At 44.7% G+C, this 21434-nt stretch overlaps 1 protein-coding gene across 2 annotated transcripts; it reads right to left on the bottom strand.

Annotated features, from left to right (window-relative positions):
* Positions 1–1666: 1666 nt before the first annotated feature.
* Positions 1667–10404, bottom strand: cUnh17orf75 (chromosome Un C17orf75 homolog). 2 transcript variants are annotated; one of them, XM_083779222.1, is made up of 10 exons: positions 10111–10404; positions 8769–8849; positions 7982–8107; positions 7157–7285; positions 6546–6606; positions 6323–6442; positions 5147–5211; positions 4851–4990; positions 4221–4324; positions 1667–3793 (listed from the first exon to the last, which is right to left on the bottom strand). In XM_083779222.1, the coding sequence occupies exons 1-10, from the start codon at positions 10251–10253 to the stop codon at positions 3578–3580; spliced, it is 1185 nt and encodes a 394-aa protein (XP_083635348.1). In that variant the 5' UTR covers positions 10254–10404; the 3' UTR covers positions 1667–3577. The 2 variants fall into 2 exon arrangements, with proteins under 2 accessions (XP_083635348.1, XP_083635349.1); XM_083779223.1 differs by lacking the exon at positions 8769–8849.
* Positions 10405–21434: the final 11030 nt, after the last annotated feature.

Below are 21434 nucleotides of genomic sequence, written 5' to 3'. Positions count from 1 at the left end.
ATGATGTCCAGTCTCGGGGGAGGCTGGGGGGGCAGAGAGACTGCAGCACAAGCAAGACCATGCACACCCATACTGTATGCTTCTAGACACTGAGCGCTGGACACAGCTTTGAATTCTCTCTGCTGATAAGTTTGGCTTCTGTAAATAGTCATCGGTCTGTGTACAGCAGTGGTTCTCAAACTTTTTAATTTCAAGGAGGAGCCCCAGTTTGGTACACACTGGTCCACCACGGATCCATATAACTCAGAAAGTCTCTGGGTTGTAGACCTGTGTAAGGGTCAATTTGTTTCCTAGTAATCATTGCTTTAGCTGGGGGCCTGCTTGAACACCCTCAAGGACCCCTGGGGTCCCTGGACCTCATTTTGAGAACCACTGGTGTACGTATGCATGTGATTCAGCCATAGGCATATATGTACATAGTATTAAGTGTACAGTATGTAGTGCGTACAGCACATAGGCCATTGAGCCCTTAACCTCAAGGACTCAGTACTTTGTACAGATACTTTACCACTTTGTTTACATGCACGGGTGGAAGAATTCATTGTTTTGGTAGAATGGCCCAGCAATTCACAATCTTATATAGGATTGTACAGTAATTAGTAGTGCATTCACTTTAATGCTGCAGCTGGGTACGGTGGGGCTAATTTGAATTACTCTACTCTATGTGCTGCTGCTGGGCATCACAATTTAGCAGTAGGCTACATGTTAGGTTAATGTATGTTTTGCATTTATAATCAAAATCTGTAAAGTATCTAGTAACTGAGGCTGTAAAGTAATTGTAGTGGATGAACACAATTTGCCTTTGAGATGTAGTGGAGTAAAGGTAAAATGTATTCAAATAAACTTGATAAATACTCAATTAAAGTAAAAGTACCATTTCAATTTGTTTAAATGTAGGCTACTTAGTTACTTTCCACTTTGACAAGACAGTGGAATAAAGACGGTTATCTAAGCAAGGGCAAATAATAGGATGAAAATATATCTTAAATCAAATACCACCGAAGTGGGACAAGTGGCCCTCTAAAATAAAGGATGCTGGCTCACATACACATTCTCATCTATTGGGATGCATACGCCGTTTCGGCCTCGGCCTTCCTCAGAGCAGATGGGAAAGGCCTAAACTAAAAAGGCATCCAGCCTGCACCTGCTTTTCTTTCTTTAGGATGAAAAGATATGCCACACAAATCCCCACGCATTCAGAATCAAACCCTCTGCCATCTTGTGGCCACTGCCCAAAACTACAGATGTGTCCCATCCCCTGGTTCATACTGAACACAGGGTATTCATTCAATCATTGCTGTCAGGCAGAAACATCTTATCTCCCAACTATGCCCTACTACATGAATCATGGTCATACTACTACAGCGTCACACATGCGTAGCAAATCCAGAAGCTTGAGACGTGGCTTGTAAAACTGCCACATTTGCTATTTTCTTTAATTTGAATCCTGTAAAGTACGTTTTGGTCATGATGCTGTATGACGTTTCCACCCGACAGAGATAATGTACTTCATGCATTTGCACAATCTGGTATGATTTCAATATTTCATCTTGAACACAAACTGGAATAGATTAGTCTTTACACTGTAGAGAGGACATTCGTTGTACACTACAGTACTTCTTATTTCCATGATCTATGGTCAATAAAGAGACTTGACACAGTACAGTTGTCTTTGAGCTTCTATTTACAAGACAGAGAACCAACCAAGTATTAACATGATATACTGTGCCACACTGTACAGAGCTGAGAAGTGTTACAGGTGCAAGGAGGTCAGTCACAACAATAGCATATTTATTCACCAACACGTCACTTTTGTTCAGTTAAATAAAAATAAAAATAAAAAAACATAAAAATAACCCAACATCAATATTGCTTTATTATGCGTGGTTCAAGTCTAGTTTAAGGAAACATTAAGTGTACTCCGTTATTTATTTTAACCACTCTTCCATGCTTTCAAAAATAGCTGATCTACAAGCTCAGTCGACGTCGCGACCATAGACTGTAAAAGGTTGCGACTCTGCGACTGTCGAGTTGCAGAACTGCCATTTCCGTGATTTCTGAACATTGAACATAGGGATCCCAGGCTGAAAGTGAGGGACTACTAGACCTAGTTGAATGATGATAGCAACATCTAACATAATAGTAGCTATGATTTACTGAGGATTACCAAAATAGAATAAATCCACTTTCCCCAACTAACTACAACACAGGCAGAACATTAATGGCCCGCTACACCACTATGTTTTGCTGTGTGGCAGATGTAACCTTCCAGCAAATGCTCAGTAACCCGATCCGGAAAATGGTGTCATACAGGCACGAGGATGGAATATTGGCGTAGTTTGGCTCTCACAAGAGACAACCAGGCTGGTGAGAGATGTGAAAATGATAGTTATATATAGAGCATTATTTTACATCATGACACTTGATGACTTTGAAGACTCAAAACTACACTAGATTTAGATTCACAACAAAGCATTCCCACACAAGGATTAAATAGACTCTGGAATATCACTTCATAGACAAAGATAGCAGTTCTCATAGGACAAAACTATAGTAGTGCAGGGAATTCATTGAACTACAAGCTGAAAAACGAGCTGTGGAATGAATGTAATGGTTAAAAGTGATTTGTGCATTCTCTTCCCCACCCAAAAAATAAAAAAAACAACACGTTTCTCTTTGGAACAGAAAATAATCAAGGCAAATAACCCCCCAAAAAATAACAGCATGACAATTGAGAAATAAACATCCATAAAGGATTTCATGGTGTGTAGTCTAAAAGACTTTTGAACTAAAAAGTAGCAATGGTTATTTTAGATTTTTGGTATAGTGTACAATACATGATTCCAGTTGTGTTCATGTAGAACATGAGTAGAAAGAGGAAGATACATATCATGTAATGTAGCCATGCAGGAGAGACACAATGGACAACGTGAAAAACACAGTAAGTCAAATTGCTAATTGTTTATACATTTTAGTAACTAAAATATTGGCTCCATTTGATAGGCTTGCATATAAACTCATTGGAATTGAATTAGTTTCAGATAGGCATTTAACAATTCACCCAAGTTGGGTCAATTATGTTTTTCCAAATGTCCTATAATATCTAATTATTATTGTCACCTCATCTCACCTGACATTTAATACTAGGCAAGACCTGTGCAGTTGTTTAGAATTTATTCAATCTAGTATGTCAAAGATGACTTAGATACAGTAACGGGAAGATACACATTTGACATGCCTAGATTTTAATTTGTGGATTTAGTGTTTTACAAGATGCCTCCCTAATTTCTACAAACACCTTTCTGTCCGGGAGCCAGGGCAGGAATGTACTGGGGGATTTTATCCTTCTAAGAATAAACTTTATATTCACAGTGATGGTCAGGTAACCACCAAACGGCTGGTAGAGTACATACTCTTACTAGTCATTGCCAAACAATTTACAATTTAGGCATTTACCAGACACTCTTTATCCAGAGCGATTTACATTAAGCCAAAGTGTTGATCATATTAATTTTGGCATTTTGGCTGAAGTTGTAACTTCTCACAGCCCAGGGGCTCTGTCTGGAAATGAAGGGAATCATGCCTTGGCCTGGGACTGTTCCCCGAGGAACTCCTCCAGGACAGTGATGATGCTGCAGGCCTCGGGCAGGTCGCTGTGTTCATTCCTGGCGTTCTGCAGCAGCACGTCGCCGTTGCCGCAGCCCTGCAGGAACTGGCAGCAGCGGAACAGAGCGTAGTGGCTCATCTCCGCCTGCCGCACGAAGCGCTTCAGGCTGTTCATGTCCTGGATGGCCTGCAGGCAAAATAGGTTGGCAAAATATTAGTCTGGTTTACCGCAACAGTGTGGCTTATTATTAGCCAGGCTAGGGGAAAGGACCAGAGAGAAAAGGAGCACAACAGTGGTTCTCAAACTTTTTATTTATTCTATACCGTATTTCAAGGAACCCCACTTTGGTATGCATTTGTCTAGACCACCATAAGAGAGTATAAACATTCCAGATGGTTCCAGATGATTTATACACACTTACAGACTTGTTAAGGGTCCATTTGGTTCCGACCTATCAATGATTTAGCTGGGGGACCTCTGGAAGCCCCTCTCAAGGACCCCACTTTGAGAACCACCGTTCCACAAGAATGAAAAGGGAGGGGAACTTGTGAGGGGAACTTTCAAACATGTTGTACTTTGTGTTAAATGTCACATTCATGTCGCCTACTGTCACCTTGAGTTTGAAGTTTTCCAGGATCTGTCTAAGCAGGAAGGGATTACAACGCTCTGCTCCATTCAGGAACGCCTGGATCCAGTCATCACAGAAACGATTACTGACTGGGGGACGGAAAAACCATGTCAAGTTGGGCTCAGACTGCAGCACAATAACAGTCAATTGTGAAGATATTCACTCTCCTATATGCAGACTGGTGGCGAGTGGTACATAGTCTTCCTATATGCAGACTGGTAGGTGAGTGGTACATAGTCTTTTACAAGATATGTGTATTTCAAAATTGATAAAAATCTATATCATATGCTTGCCGTTGACATGCACCCGGTCTTACTGTATGTAAAAACGTCATTACGTACACCTGACTCGGCCGACTGTGTAACTTTGATATCTTGTAGGCTCATCTCCCAGGATGTTCCTCTCTATTATAACATGTAATCGGGGGAGGCCAATATGGCCCAAACCTGTAGTAGATTAGTGCAGCCTGGACCCAGTTTAACCACTTAAGCCCTATACACTTAGTTGTACGACAAATAGCCGCCCTACAGTGACTTTTCACCTATAGTATGCCCAACATAGGGATGCCAGATTCAATCATCTTCTAGAATCTAGATTACTTTGATTACCACCTACCAGTGTTGGAGAATGTGGGTGGACTGGTGGAGCAGTCTATGATCAGGTTAGTGTTTATGTCCTCAGACATGGCCTTGCATAGCGACGCTGTGGTGGTGTCCTGTTGGGAAAGCCCCTGCAAACTGGCTGCTTTCACAAACCTAAACAGTCCCCAAACAGAACACAAGGCATTTTACAACAGTAGTCGATTACATGCTGGCTATAATGTGGTGGTAGTGGGAGCTACGTATACACAGCACAGCAGGGAGCTGTTTTAGCCATGTGATTTCTTTGTTGTGTTGGTCAAACTAACTCACCTGGCTACGTCAGCTTTTGTCTTCTCATCTGAATTGACAACCTCCACAAGAACGTGACTCAGAGCCTGTACACAAGAAGCTTAGTGATTACAAATGTATCCTTTCTCAGTGATGTAAATAGGTTTTCAATGTAATGAGTCACGGGATGCAGGGATTGTCTTTTAGATGAGTCCCAGGGACATTTTATGAGTCCCACTTCAACAACGTTAGAATGCTGCAATTTGTAAAAAATATGACTCCTAACTTCATTTTATATGGTTATAATTATAATGTGGTTATATGTAGAAAACAGAAGAAGAAATTATTATTTATTTATTTATTATTAACTAAAGCTAGCAAAATAAACTAGAATAAAAATAACAGTACAGTAGTGCATCCCGTGGATGCAGAGGTCGTCGTTGTATTGTGTCCCTCAACTATAAACTGAGTTTTGGGATGCAAAATGCAGCCTATTTTAATCTCTGTTTGGCATTGCATTGTCGTCCTTTTGGCATTTTGATGTCTTGAACATGAACAGCAGTGTAATCATTAACCACAGCATTCTATCAATGCATGGATATGTTACATTCCACAGTAAACACATATTTGTCTTGTGATGACATGATTATACAGATGGGTAACATAATACTGCAGGTTCCTGTTTTTCCGTTTATTACTTACACAATGATTTGGTTTGTCAAGCCAAAACACAAGTAGACTGAGTGCTTGCTAAGTACCGTTGTTGAATGTAAGGACCAATTGCTGTGTAGAGTTACCGTACACACATGCAAATAAGAACAGGTTTGCACAATCCATTTGTAGTTTTCACGGTTCCCCAGGGAGCAAGTAAATGAGAGTAAAACTCTGATCATCACATAACCCATTTTGGGGGCGGGAACCCCTTTTGGTGTTAGCATTATGTCATGCTTTAGCTATTTAAAAATAGCAGATCTACAAGCTCATAGCGCGCCACCGAGTGGCGCGCTACGAGCTTGTAGATCTGCTATTTTTAAATGGCTACAATGCTACACAAATCGAAGAACGACTCACATAGAAACATAGCTTTTTCAGAAAACTGTCATTTTCAAACAGACATTTTCAGAATCTGATCTCAGGTCAGAATGGGTTAAATAATCTTGAACCTTGAGAGATATATTCTAGGCCAGGGCAACAACAATGCAGCGAGAGGTGACTCACGGCATGCAGCAGGAAGCTGATGCTCCCCTGGACCAGCAGCACCACTCGATGGACGTGCATCACTGACTCCTCATACCAGCGGCTCAGATAGGGACGCACCTCCATCTCCAGGTTCTGTAGCTGATGGTGCAGACGGAAGGAAGGAAGGGCGTCAAGTCATTGGTTACGTCGTCCACGACAGGACAGAGAGTTGTTATGAAAACATAAAAAACACAGGTTCTACCTCTGGAGTTTGTAAACTGCTCTGCAGGCCTTGCACATATTTGTCGAGCTCTAGTCGGAATGTGACGACAGTCAAGGAACTCGGAAGGGTTGCTTGTTCATGGATGCAATATTAGTGATACATATGTAATCAAATCTCCAAAAATATAAGGAGCGGAGAAGCAGCGGAGAAGTTTTTTTTGGGGGCTGCAATAGGTTTGCTTATGTTGGTGATGTCTGTAAAACTTGAGTAAAACCGATGTTTTCCAAAGAAATATATATTTACAAATCAAAGTCTTTAAAAACACCATTCTGGTAAACTGGCATGTGTAGTCCATCGACTGCGATTCACGTTATACTTGACCTAATTTCTCAATTCCTTAATCTTACAGAGACTTGCTTGAGATAGGAATTCCGAAGTTACAGTATTGTTGCATTCTAAAGCACAGACTAATTTGAAATCTAGCCTAAAAAAAGTCCCTGGAGGAAATATGTATTTCAATTTTTTAATTCAAATTTCTGTGATTCATTACTAATTGACTCAATTATTTTGATACATTTGTAATGTACTGCATTTGGAGAAATGTTTATGTCATGTCAACTTTATGTACAGTATATCACAGCAAAGGATATAAGTTGAGTCCCTTTTCAGAGCCACCCATAAAGCAGATGACGTATCCATTTCCATCAGCATCGGGTTGGTCGGGGGATCTCTCCTGCTCTAGAAGACAGCAGTAACATCCGACTGCCTGCTCCGGGACACTGGGAAGAATTAAACGGCAATAGAGGGTATGCGCATGCATAAAGTGAGTGGCAAATAGTGGCAAAGTCCGTTTAACGTTGTTTAATGCAATCAGATAGGACTTTTCCGTTTGGATGTATGGGCTGTCAAGGCCAGAAAGTAGTTTTTTGCCAATCAGTAGGCGTTCCCGCATTACTTCCGGGTATGATGATGATGTCACGCGCATACCCTCTATAGAGTTGTGTCGTTAAAGGTAGAGTAAGTTATATTATTATTTCTTTGTTAAAAATGAGTGTTAAATAGCTCTATATTATTTTTTTTTTTTTTTTAAGATATTTTTGCGGCTTACACCTTTTATTGATTTTTGAAGGGACAGACAGTAGGCTGACAGGAAACGGGAGAGAGATGGGGGGATGACATGCAGTAAAGGCCGTGTCGGGTCCGGGAGTCGAACCCGCGGCACACTGCGACTGGATTACCAGTCCGGTGCCCAGACCGTTACGCTACGGCCTGGGTACCAATTTTGTCCAATCAGGAGAGAGAACTCATACAGGATACAGGATAAACAACTTGGAATCAGTAGTGATGAAACAAACAAACAAAAGGGAACAAACTAAATTGGAAATGGAACACTATGAAATAAAATTAGTTTAATAAAAGTAACATGTTTAATGTAATGGAGGATGCAAAATGTTCAGTGAGAATCTTCTTATCACCTGAGTTCCACAGTGGCGATGTTGCCCATTCCCCCCAGCAGGGCTCCTTTACTCAGCCTCCTGGAGATGTAGCTGCGTAGCTCCGGCTCTGCCTCCGCTGGCAGGCTGCTGTCCACTAAGGTCAGGCTGTGGACAGGGACAGAGGAGGTGGTTAACATGGATATTATATGCGGCCAGCCAGTGAGAGGTGATGAGGAAGCTTGCAGACAGTCAGATCAATGGAGCGCAGATGGAGGAAGATGATGGTCAAGATGGTTAAGTCCACAACATAAGAGTTACATCACATTTTTCATTTGCCCAACCGAGTCACACAGCACAGCCTTTCGTGGTGCTTCCAATGACTGGCATGTTTTCTATTGCCCATAATTTATGCTCCTATCATACAACGAAAATAGCTTTTGAAGATCAGCTACTATCTGTATGTATTTTCCAATTGCAAGTGCAACACTGTAATTGTAAGTATTGCCTCGATTCCATGTGTCTACCAGCATATCCAAAGGTTTTCCATCTCCTCAACCGGAGTAGTCAATTGAAAATATCAAAAATGCTAAAAGGATTAAGGACTGTGTAACTCAGTATTGTAGAAATGTCTGCAGAGTGATGATAAATCAAAGCACAATCAGGAAAAGGAACGACATTTGATTCCATTATGTTGATTGGATCCCTGTGGCGGGTTCCCAGCGTGGTAGATATATCAAATGCACACAACACTTAAAGCCACAGAATCACAAACCACTGAAAGCGAGAGCGAGGTCGGCGGGAAGGACCCATGGTTCACCATGGTTACCTAAAGTCCTCCTGACTGGTCGTGGAGTCTGCTCGTCTCTGGTTCCATGATGATGACGCACTGTCTCCAGATGCCTCAGATCTAAGACAGTTGACAGTTCACTCTTCATTTGGTGGTTATTTATGGCAGGGCGTTCTCAACCTTTTCCAATGTCAAATTAATATGCATTTTGGCCACAGAGTGAGACCCCCCCCCCATGTGTATACACATTTTGCCAGGGACCATTTTTTACCTAGTTTCTGAGCTAATTGAGCCTGCCTGCTTGCCCAGGGGAGAAATGTCATTGTGACATTTACACCAGAAACAGGACTGTGTCAAAGGTTGTGTCAAACCAGACATTGGAGGATCTAGATGTCACTCTTAATAGAAGAGCAGGGAGACCAAATACAACCACACCAATTGTATACAAGTTAAATTGCATTAACAAAACATACCTTCCATACAAATTGGACATCACATTTTATTCACTAAAGAAACTAACAATACAGCTTTTAAATTATAATTGTTTGGCTTTGGTCCAGAAAGTCTCATATTTTGTCAATTCAAACTGTTTTTTTCTTTGTGAACATACAAACAAGTTAACAACCACAAACTAGAAGACTGTGGCAGTTATGAGATGCAGGGCTGCTACAAGTGTGTGTGTGTTAGAGATGTCCCGATACCATTTTTTTCAGACCAAGTACGAGTACTTTCTTTTAAGTACTCGTCGATACCGAGTACCGATACGAGTACTTTTTATTTTTGTTGAGTAACCACTTATTTTACCACCTCCCGTCTACACTTGTCAGTTGTCATTTATGCTTGTAGATCAGCCGTTTTGGGCGCTTTGCTCATTTTGCTGCCGTGTTGGGTCAGACTTGCTCCCGTTGCATTGAGCGTTCAGCCAGTGTCAATTGAATGTTGTAGTACTCGTCTCAAAGTATCGGGCCCGGTTCAGATACTCGAGTACGAGTACTTTAGGCTAGTATCGGCCGAGTACCCGATACCAGTATCGGTATCGGAACAACTCTAGTGTGTGTGTGTTCTGCAGAAAGAGACAAGATGCATTTGTTATGTAAACAAAAAAAGCATATTAATAGTCTATTTGACAGGCGTGCACATGTAAAAACACTAACTACATTAGGTCATATCCCAATGCATTCAAGTGCATTGCAATACAAGCATCATCAGCTCAATAATAATCCTTCACCCATCCTTTTCTTTTCGCAGATAAGTAAGCCTGGGACCGAGGCTATCAACCATCCAGTTCAGTTATTGTACAACTAGCATGTACATCACACACACCTCACCATCATGAAGAACAGGGCGAAAGCTGTCCGTGTGGGGGGATATGAGCTGTTACCTGGTGCCTTGATAAAGATATATGGTGTAGTAGCAGTTCAGTTGGATCTTCTGGTTGTACGACGCAATGTCTTCACTGTCAAAGTCGTCCTTTTCTTCCACGTCAATGGAGTCTTGGAAGGACGAGGTCTGGGAGGTAAACATCTTTACTGGCTGGCAGCTGTTAGTGTTTTTAAGCCCACAGATGACAGCAGACTCACTACTAGAGTATAGTTTATCTAATCTGGGCTTTTACGTCGCTGACTGAAAGAGTAGATGCATAGCACATGTGGACGGACGTAAACACACTGCGCAAACGTTGATGAATGATCTGTTGACGATTTGAAGATCGAGTATTTTGCACGCATGCGCACCGTTGCTCTCTCTGTCTGACTCTGTACGCGTGTCAAAAATGCCCGATTAGTAATCATCTCATCAAACGTTGGTTCCTGGTTCCGGATACAAATGGTTTTCATCGGGTTTTAATGGAATTCAATGGAAATGTTTAATTATGATAATTGTAGTGGGCAGACAGTTTGAATAGGAGGTTTTGTAAACACGTATTTGCTGACTATATTCAGTGTAGCCTGTATGTTTTTAAACTATATAGTGAACAAGTATAAAGGCAACGTAATGCTCTCTTTAAATTCCAATGCAGCCTGAGCCTAAATTGCTGAAATGCTGCACTCATATAAATAAATATATAGGCTAGCCTATTATATTAGATTATATTACATTCAAACTGTTTCTATCGTCTCACTATACAGTAGTACTATTGTATTTATATAAGATGGCGACATCAATAAAGCTATACAATATAAGGGGAGAAAAAAACAACAAAACAAAAAGTGTCCGCAAAGACTTGTGGGATGAGGTTTGTTGGCAGCGTCTAGTGAGCTAATCTAGTGAGCTAATTTAAGACTTCCGGTGGACGATCTCTTCAAAATAAGAGTACCCTCTAGAGTATTGAAAAAAAGTTTAATTTGCACATTAAAACTACAAATTAAGCATTTAAATGATGCTATATGATGCTATAAGACACACATTATGTTTCTGTGTAATAATAAGTAATTAAATCCTTATAATAATAATAATAAAGTTATCTAAATGGATAAATGCTATTCACTGGAGTGCATGGACTTTATAAAGTGGACACTGGACAAAAGACGGCTCCGCAAGGCAACTATCTGGACATACCCACGCGTTCGGGGAGATGTCCTATACCACACCCCACTCTCCGCTAAGCGGGAGAGGTGTAAAATTCACAGTAGCAGACCTTCTACTGGGGTCAAGGCTGACAAAAAGTACCGTTTCCGGACCCAGAATGGACACTGGACAAAAGACGGCTCCGCGAGGCAACTATCTGGACATACCCACGCGTTCGGGGAGATGTCCTGTACCACACCCCACTCTCCGCTAAGCGGGAGAGGTGTAAAATTCACAGCAGCAGACCTTCTACTGTGGTCAACGCTGAAAAAAGTACCGTTTCCGGACCCAGAATGGACACTGGACAAAGAGGCCTCCGCGAGGCAACTATCTGGACATACCCACACGTTCGGGGAGATGTCCTCTACCACACCACACTCTCCGCTAAGCGGGAGAGGTGTAAAATTCACAGCAGCAGACCTTCTACTGGGGTCAATGCTGACAAAAAGTACCGTTTCCGGACCCAGAATGGACACTGGACAAAGAGGCCTCCGCGAGGCAACTATCTGGACATACCCACACGTTCGGGGAGATGTCCTCTACCACACCCCACTCTCCGCTAAGCGGGAGAGGTGTAAAATTCACAGTAGCAGACCTTCTACTGGGGTCAAGGCTGACAAAAAGTACCGTTTCCGGACCCAGAATGGACACTGGACAAAAGACGGCTCCGCGAGGCAACTATCTGGACATACCCACGCGTTCGGGGAGATGTCCTGTACCACATCCCACTCTCCGCTAAGCGGGAGAGGTGTAAAATTCACAGCAGCAGACCTTCTACTGTGGTCAACGCTGAAAAAAGTACCGTTTCCGGACCCAGAATGGACACTGGACAAAGAGGCCTCCGCGAGGCAACTATCTGGACATACCCACACGTTCGGGGAGATGTCCTCTACCACACCACACTCTCCGCTAAGCGGGAGAGGTGTAAAATTCACAGCAGCAGACCTTCTACTGGGGTCAATGCTGACAAAAAGTACCGTTTCCGGACCCAGAATGGACACTGGACAAAGAGGCCTCCGCGAGGCAACTATCTGGACATACCCACACGTTCGGGGAGATGTCCTCTACCACACCACACTCTCCGCTAAGCGGGAGAGGTGTAAAATTCACAGCAGCAGACCTTCTACTGGGGTCAAGGCTGACAAAAAGTACCGTTTCCGGACCCAGAATGGACACTGGACAAAAGACGGCTCCGCGAGGCAACTATCTGGACATACCCACGCGTTCGGGGAGATGTCCTGTACCACACCCCACTCTCCGCTAAGCGGGAGAGGTGTAAAATTCACAGCAGCAGACCTTCTACTGGGGTCAATGCTGACAAAAAGTACCGTTTCCGGACCCAGAATGGACACTGGACAAAGAGGCCTCCGCGAGGCAACTATCTGGACATACCCACACGTTCGGGGAGATGTCCTCTACCACACCACACTCTCCGCTAAGCGGGAGAGGTGTAAAATTCACAGCAGCAGACCTTCTACTGGGGTCAAGGCTGACAAAAAGTACCGTTTCCGGACCCAGAATGGACACTGGACAAAAGACGGCTCCGCGAGGCAACTATCTGGACATACCCACGCGTTCGGGGAGATGTCCTGTACCACACCCCACTCTCCGCTAAGCGGGAGAGGTGTAAAATTCACAGCAGCAGACCTTCTACTGTGGTCAACGCTGAAAAAAGTACCGTTTCCGGACCCAGAATGGACACTGGACAAAGAGGCCTCCGCGAGGCAACTATCTGGACATACCCACGCGTTCGGGGAGATGTCCTCTACCACACCACACTCTCCGCTAAGCGGGAGAGGTGTAAAATTCACAGCAGCAGACCTTCTACTGGGGTCAATGCTGACAAAAAGTACCGTTTCCGGACCCAGAATGGACACTGGACAAAGAGGCCTCCGCGAGGCAACTATCTGGACATACCCACGTGTTCGGGGAGATGTCCTCTACCACACCCCACTCTCCGCTAAGAGAGAGAGGTGTAAAATTCACAGCAGCAGACCTTCTACTGGGGTCAACGCTCAAAAAAGTGCTGTGCCTTGGGGCATTGACATGAAATCACTTTCTCTACGCAAGCTAAGTCAGGTCAAGGAGTTACCTCTAGCTTTGGAATGGGTGTCACTTGTGTGCGTTGATTGCATCTGTCTGTGCATTTATGCATTTGTTTGTCCTGACGAAACTTGATTATTTCTCGACTGTTTATTTTCTCGTATGACACGACATAGAAACTACTTGTGACTACTGTCTTTGTGTGCTGTCGAGCGGATGTTCTTTGCATCAGCTCAAAGGTATAGCCTGCTGTGTCATTCGATTCATTTGTCCAGATATGCCATTTATGATCTTTAAGGATGTACAATGACGCATATGGTGGCCTGTCGAAAAATACACACATACTGGTCAAAGCATACTCATTTTGGTGGTACAGACAGGATAAATTGAACGTTTTTGGAATTTTTGTGCCAGCTCTTAACAGGAGAAGTAAGGTCTGTGGGCTGTTAATTACTTCATATGTTGATAAGCTCTTTTCCTGCTGACATGTTTCACATTGTTCAGATTGATCAGGTAATATTTGTGCAATAGTGTCTAAGATGCCTTTTTGTGACACGTCAAGTGGCTGCACTATGAATTGTGACATGTTCTTTGTAGATGGTAAGGCCTTGTCACCACATTGAGTACAACTATACAGACTAAGACTTTTCAGGCAAAGCAGGTCATCTCCAAGGAAAGGAGACCGAAGTGTGTATTCTACAAATCTATTTAATATGGTGCATACTTCTGTCCTAGAACATTTCTGAGACACTAATGACACTGATGTGTTGGCTAGATTGAATTTCTCAAGTTTCCGTCTAAATGTTGAGTCCTGCGCTGCTGCTTCTTCAAGCCGTGTGTGACATTTTTTGATAGCAGATGTCTGTTGTAGAAATGTTAGAATTGGTAATGGTATAGCTTCACACATATTGTCATTTAGACTTTCATTGCATAAAACCACATCATCATCATCATCATCATCTTCTTCCAAATTGTCCTCCGTTATTGTTCTGTTAATTGCTTTCAACTGTCCAGGCACAGAATGTACAGATGTCTGTATGTTTTGCTTGAACAACTGTGTGGACACCACACATACTCAACCAAACTACTAGTTTGTGTATAAAATCTAATGGGTCATTGTGCATTCCTAAGGCCAAGTAAGATGCTATTCACTAGTTGTTGAGTGACACCACAGATTGTTTTGCAATCAAATGTGTGACCTGGATTTTGAAAAAAACGCTTGAATGAGAGCTGCTAAATTCCCCGGCATAGATGACAACTGAACCATCGAAGTAGGTGTCAATGGTTTCAATTTATCTTGTACTACTTGTAGATGCAGTATACCCACGCGTTCGGGGAGATGTCCTGTACCACACCCCACTCTCCGCTAAGTGGGAGAGGTGTAAAATTCACGGCAGCAGACCTTCTACTGAGGTCAACGCTCAAAAAAGTGCTGTGCCTTGGGGCATTGACAATTATTTAATTAACGAATTAAATAACCTTATTTTATTCTGAAGGCAACCGGATGTCTTAAATTAGCTAGCTCTCAGACAGGTAGTTCTAAATTAGCTCATAAGACGGAGCCAAATATCTGTCTGAGAGTGGAGCCTGCCTGGCAAATGACATGGGGGGTCCTTTTTGTGGGCTTGGCCGAAAGTGGGCGTTACCAAAAGGTGGGCGTGGCCATGGCCGCCAGAAGTCTGTCAGATTTTGACAGCTTCAAATTAGTGTTAAACATAATATAACCCAATTGACTCCAGTCCTCTCTGTTTAATATATCTATAATGAAACTATATAAACTATGCATATACCATGAAGTGCTATGACTACTAGCTCTGGTCCATAGCTCTAATGCGTTTCATTTAGAGCTATGTTACTCTAAACTTCCCCGCTCGCATGAATGCAGACCAGCCTCTACTCTTTGGCGTAAATAAAAAGAACGTTTTTGCTACACATAAAAACAAAGGCGAGTTGTGTCATTAGAAAGCCTACTTTGGTAATTGGTTCTAGTTCTAGTGAACAGAAATAATAAATAAATAGACTTGGTAACCTAACTGTAGGGAGTGCAAACACATTAAAGAACCTGGGGGTTATCATCTATGAAAAGGCAACACAATGAGCAGAAAATAAAAATGAACCATGTAAATACAACAAATTGAGCAGAGCACTGCAGGGAGTTGAACCCCATTCCGGTAAACCAGAAGTACCACAACCAGTGCCTTGGTTTTTGTTTTGTTTTACGAGGTCCATTCGTTGAAATGTAAATTTTGCATTGCAACGGTAAAGTAATTTCACAATTGACATTGTAGGCAATATTTAACCTTTTTTCAAATCGTGAACAATGATGAAGAATCGCGCACTATAGCATGCCACTTAATGACCTTGGGGTCATCAAGGTCATTGATATTGATCAATAACCTTGAGCAGAATAAATGACCTTCAATAAGACTAGTAAATGACCTTGACCAGTATAAATGACCTTGACAAGTACAAATGACCGTGACCAGTATATGACTGACCAGTATAAATTACCTTCATGAGACTAGTAAATGACCTTGACCAGTATAAATTACCTTTAGAAGACTAGTAAATGATCTTCACCAGTATAAATGACCTTTAGAAGACTAGTAAATGATCTTCACCAGTATAAATGACCTTGACCAGTATGCGGTCCGTGACCATGGACTATAGCCTTTTGATTTTCACCTTTAAAAAATCCTCAACAATGATGAAGAATCGCACACTATAGCGCGCCGCTCAATGACCTGAGACCATGGACCAATGAATGAAATACAACACATTGAGCAGGGCACTGCAGGGAGTTGAACCCCGTTCCGGTAAACCAGAAGTCCGACACCAGTGCCTTAGTTTTTGTGTTGTTGTTCATTTAAAGGTCCAGGTGTGCATACGCATGTGCCCCTGTGTGTGTAGGTGCATGTGTGTGCACGCTTCAATGACCACTGTTGGACCCAATGGCGATCAAGGACCTCAGGGAGCCACCCATAATTCACAACGGTCACAGCGAACTCTGTTGCATCACAACTGGTGGCCAACAGTCGTAACCAACACCGCCACGACCCACAGGAGAATACCATCGCACAGTGGTATCAGACCAACCACAATCAGCCAGCCCTCAAACCAAACCCTTCGACCTAGAAGAACTCAAAACTGCAATGGGAAAGTTGAAACCCGGAAAAGCAGCAGGGATTGATGACATACTGGCAGAAATTATACAGCACCTGGAACCTAACGCAAAGACCTGGCTCGTGGGGATGCTGAACACAAGCATGGCACAGAAAACCATCCCTTCTGTCTGGAGAAAAGCCAAAGTGGTTGCAATCCCCAAACCTGGCAAAGACCCATCATCCTCAAAGAGCTACCGACCCATTTCCCTCCTCTGCATCACCTACAAGAGAGGCTGCTACTCCAACGCCTCATACCACTCATAGACACCAAGCTGACTAAAGACCAAGCTGGTTTCCGTCCCGTCCTGTGCTGGACAGAGCTCAACCTCACCCAACACATTGAGGATGGGTTTGAGGGAAAACAAATAACTGGAGCAGCAACTGGAGGGCGAAGCAAGCACGCAGGCAGCTTGTGCCTGCCTGCGTGCCTGCCTGCCTTCCTCATGTGGAAGCTGCATAGTTGAGTTTGTGTGTGTGTTTCTTTTTCTGTCTTTCTTTCTTAGGACGAAGATCAAGGTAGACGCCGTTGGAAGGCTCAACACAAGCCGATGCCCCTAGAGATCCATCCCAAAGCTTCCCTCAGGGAGTCCAGCAAGCCAGCTAGCCAGCAAGCCCGCCCAGTCAGCCAACGCAGCCAGCCAGCTCCGCCAGTCAGCCAGTGTAGAAAGTCAGGCTGCCAAGCCAGCGCACATCAGCCCTTGCAGTCAACCATTGTAGCCATACCAGCCTTGCTCAGTCAGCTCAGCCAGGCCTCTCTCGAGGCCTGGCTCTCTGTCTGCCTGGCCCGGTCTGCCCCGCCCTGCCTTGCAGCAACAGAACCAGCCTTGCTGGCAAGCCAGCCAGCTCAGAATACGAGCTCAGCAAGCCAGCGCAGCTGGCAAGCACGCAGTTAGTCTAAACCAGTTTCAGACTGGCAGGCCAAGGCAGACAGACAGGAAGACCGAGGCGCCTAGGCAGGCAGACAGGCCAGGAAGGCAACAAAGTGCAGGCAGGGGGACTGTCCGGCCTAAGGCTGCGCTGCAAGGGTTGGAGCCTGGCCAGCTCCTGCTGGTCTAGACTGAGTGGCTGTGGCTGCACAGTAAGGCTGCGGTAACCTAGTCTGGGCTTGCTGCTGCACTGGCTTGCTCAGCTCGCATTCTGAGCTGGCTGGCTTTCCAGAAAGGCTGGTTCTGTTGCTGCAAGGCAGGGCAGGGCAGACCGGGCCAGGCAGACAGAGAGCCAGGCCTCAAGAGAGGCCTGGCTGAGCTGACTGAGCAAGGCTGGTATGGCTGCAATGGCTGACTGCAAGGGCTGATATGCTCTGGCTTGGCAGCCTGACTTTCTACACTGGCTGACTGGCGGAGCTGACTGGCTGCGTTGGCTGACTGGGCAGGCTTGCTGGCTAGCTGGCTTGCTGTGCTCCCTGAGGGAAGCTTTGGGATGGATCTCTAGGGGCATCGGCTAGTGTTGAGCCTTCCTATGGCGTCTACCTTGATCTCCGTCCTAAGAAAGAAAGACAGAAAAAGAAAGACACACAAACCCAACTATGCAGCTTCCACCTGAGGAACCGAGACGCGAGAAAAGAACTGAGCGTCACTTGGGATGGTCACAAACTCTCCAACCATACCCACCCCATGTATCTTGGAGTTACACTGGACAGGACACTCTTCTTCAAAAAAACACCTGGAGAACACAAAAGCCACGGTCAACACCCACAATAACATCCTGTGAAAACTAGTGAACTCCCAAGTGGGGCGCAGACCCACAAACAATCCGTGCAACTGCCATGGCCCTGTCTTTCTCTACAGCAGAGTATGCCTGCTCAAGCTGGAGCCGATCACGTCACACCAAATTGGTCGACACAGCCCTAAATGACACCTGTTGCATCATCACGGGATGGGTCAAGACAACACCTGTCCCGTCCGTGCCTTTATGCGCTAGCCGGCACCTCCCCCCGCACATCAGACGACTGTGTAACGCTCAAGATGAATGGAAAACACAGGAGATAGACAGTGAAGTCTGGAATGAAATGATAGAGAACACCTCACACACACAGTTTCCTTTCGTGGCCGTTTACATTCGAGGGTCGCCGGTCCTCTCGAACGGAACAGTTTAACGTCATGCCCAGGACGAAAAGATATAGAGAACACCATAATGACAAATAACAGCAGGAAGGCATGGGCCACAATCCACCGTCTTGGCAAAGACCACACCACCCATAATTCACAACGGTCACAGCAAACTCTGTTGCATCACAACTGGTGTAGGTATTGGATGGAGCCCGCACACCACAGGTATAAGAAAGACGTGATGCAGAGGAGGGAAATGGGTCGGTAGCTCTTCGGGGATAATGGGTCTTTGCCAGGTTTAGGGATTGCAACTACTCCAGCCTTTTTCCAAACAGAAGGGATGGTTTTCTGTGCTATGCATGTGTTCAGCATCCCCACAAGCCAGGTCCTTGCGATAGGTCCCAGGTGCTGTATCATTTCTGCAAGTATGCCATCAATCCCTGCTGCTTTTCCGGGTTTCAACTTTCCCATTGCAGTTTCACGTTCTTCTAAGTCGAAGGGTTTGGTTTGAGGGCTGGCTGATTGTGGTTGGTCTGATACCACTGTGCGATGGTATTCTATGTGGGTCGGTGGCGGTGTTGGTTACAACTGTTGGCCACCAGTTGTGACCAAGACCGCCACCGACCCACAGGAGAATACCATCGCACAGTGGTATCAGACCAACCACAATCAGCCAGCCCTCAAACCAAACCCTTCGACCTAGAAGAACTTGAAACTGCAATGGGAAAGTTGAAACCCGGAAAAGCAGCAGGGATTGATGACCTACTGGCAGAAATGTTACAGCACCTGGGACCCAACGCAAAGACCTGGCTTGTGGGGATGCTGAACACATGCATAGCACAGAAAACCATCCCTTCTGTCTGGGAAAAGGCCAAAGTGGTTGCAATCCCTAAACCTGGCAAAGACCCATTATCCACAAAGAGCTACCGACCCATTTCCCTCTGCATCACCTACAAGGCTATATGAGAAGCTGCTACTCCAACGCCTTGTTGCCACTCATAGATACCAAGCTGACTAAAGACCAAGCTGGTTTCCGTCCCAGCCGCTCCTGTGCTGGACAGAGCTCAACCTCACCCAACACATTGAGGATGGGTTTGAGGGGAAACAAATAACTGGAGCAGCATTCAGAGATCTCTCTGCTGCCTACGACACTGTCCAACACCGCACAATGGTCAGGAAAAGCCTCCTCAACAACAGGCGCTTCTATGTCCAGTTAAATGACCAGAGGAGTAAATGGAAAGCCCAAAAGAACGGCCTCCAACAAGGTAGCGTGCTCGCCCCCCTCCTTTTCAATATCTACACAAACGACCAGCCACTACCCAATGCCTAATGCCAGCGTTTCATCTACGCCGACAACCTCTGCATTACGACCCAACAAGCAGACTTCCAGAAGATTGAGTCTGTCCTTGAAAGTGCCCTCCAAGAAATGTCAAGCTACTACAATACAACCACCTGAAACCCAACCTATAGAGAACACCTCACACACACATAATTTCCTTTCGTGGCCGTTTACATTCGAGGGTCGCTGGTCCTCTCGAACGGAACAGTTTAACGTCATGCCCAGGACGAAAAGATATAGAGAACACCAACATGTCAAATAACAGCAGGAAGGCATGGGCCACAATCCACCGTCTTGGCAAAAACCACACCACCCATAATTCACAACGGTCACAGCAAACTCTGTTGCATCACAACTGGTGTAGGTATTGGATGGAGCCCGCACACCACAGGTATAAGAAAGACGTTCTTTGTTGAAATACTGACAGCGTTTCGATCCATTTGATCTTCATCAGGTCATGTGTACACAAAACATACACTTTTATACTAAGGGAGTGCCCCCATTAAACAATCAAAATACCACATTTTGGTGCCCCTCCCATCACTGCAGGTGTGACACGTCAACCCTGAGTGAGTAGGTGGGGACCCAGACATATTGATGTAAATATAGTCTGTTCAGAAATTGTAGTGCCTCTCATAGAGCTTGTAGGTGATGCAGAGGAGGGAAATGGGTCGGTAGCTCTTCGGGGATAATGGGTCTTTGCCAGGTTTAGGGATTGCAACTACTCCAGCCTTTTTCCAAACAGAAGGGATGGTTTTCTGTGCTATGCATGTGTTCAGCATCCCCACAAGCCAGTTCCTTGCGATAGGTCCCAGGTGCTGTATCATTTCTGCCAGTATGCCATCAATCCCTGCTGCTTTTCCGGGTTTCAACTTTCCCATTGCAGTTTCACGTTCTTCTAAGTCGAAGGGTTTGGTTTGAGGGCTGGCTGATTGTGGTTGGTCTGATACCACTGTGCGATGGTATTCTATGTGGGTCGGTGGCGGTGTTGGTTACAACTGTTGGCCACCAGTTGTGACCAAGACCGCCACCGACCCACAGGAGAATACCATCGCACAGTGGTATCAGACCAACCACAATCAGCCAGCCCTCAAACCAAACCCTTCGACCTAGAAGAACTTGAAACTGCAATGGGAAAGTTGAAACCCGGAAAAGCAGCAGGGATTGATGACCTACTGGCAGAAATGTTACAGCACCTGGGACCCAACGCAAAGACCTGGCTTGTGGGGATGCTGAACACATGCATAGCACAGAAAACCATCCCTTCTGTCTGGGAAAAGGCCAACGTGGTTGCAATCCCTAAACCTGGCATAGACCCATTATCCACAAAGAGCTACCGACCCATTTCCCTCTGCATCACCTACAAGGCTATATGAGAAGCTGCTACTCCAACGCCTTGTTGCCACTCATAGATACCAAGCTGACTAAAGACCAAGCTGGTTTCCGTCCCAGCCGCTCCTGTGCTGGACAGAGCTCAACCTCACCCAACACATTGAGGATGGGTTTGAGGGGAAACAAATAACTGGAGCAGCATTCAGAGATCTCT

This window comes from Protomyctophum parallelum (genome assembly GCF_964188405.1).
Source record: "Protomyctophum parallelum genome assembly, chromosome: 13".
Lineage (NCBI taxonomy): Eukaryota > Metazoa > Chordata > Actinopteri > Myctophiformes > Myctophidae > Protomyctophum > Protomyctophum parallelum.
Note: the sequence above shows the minus strand (reverse complement) of the source record. Positions and strands in the feature narration are given on the sequence as shown.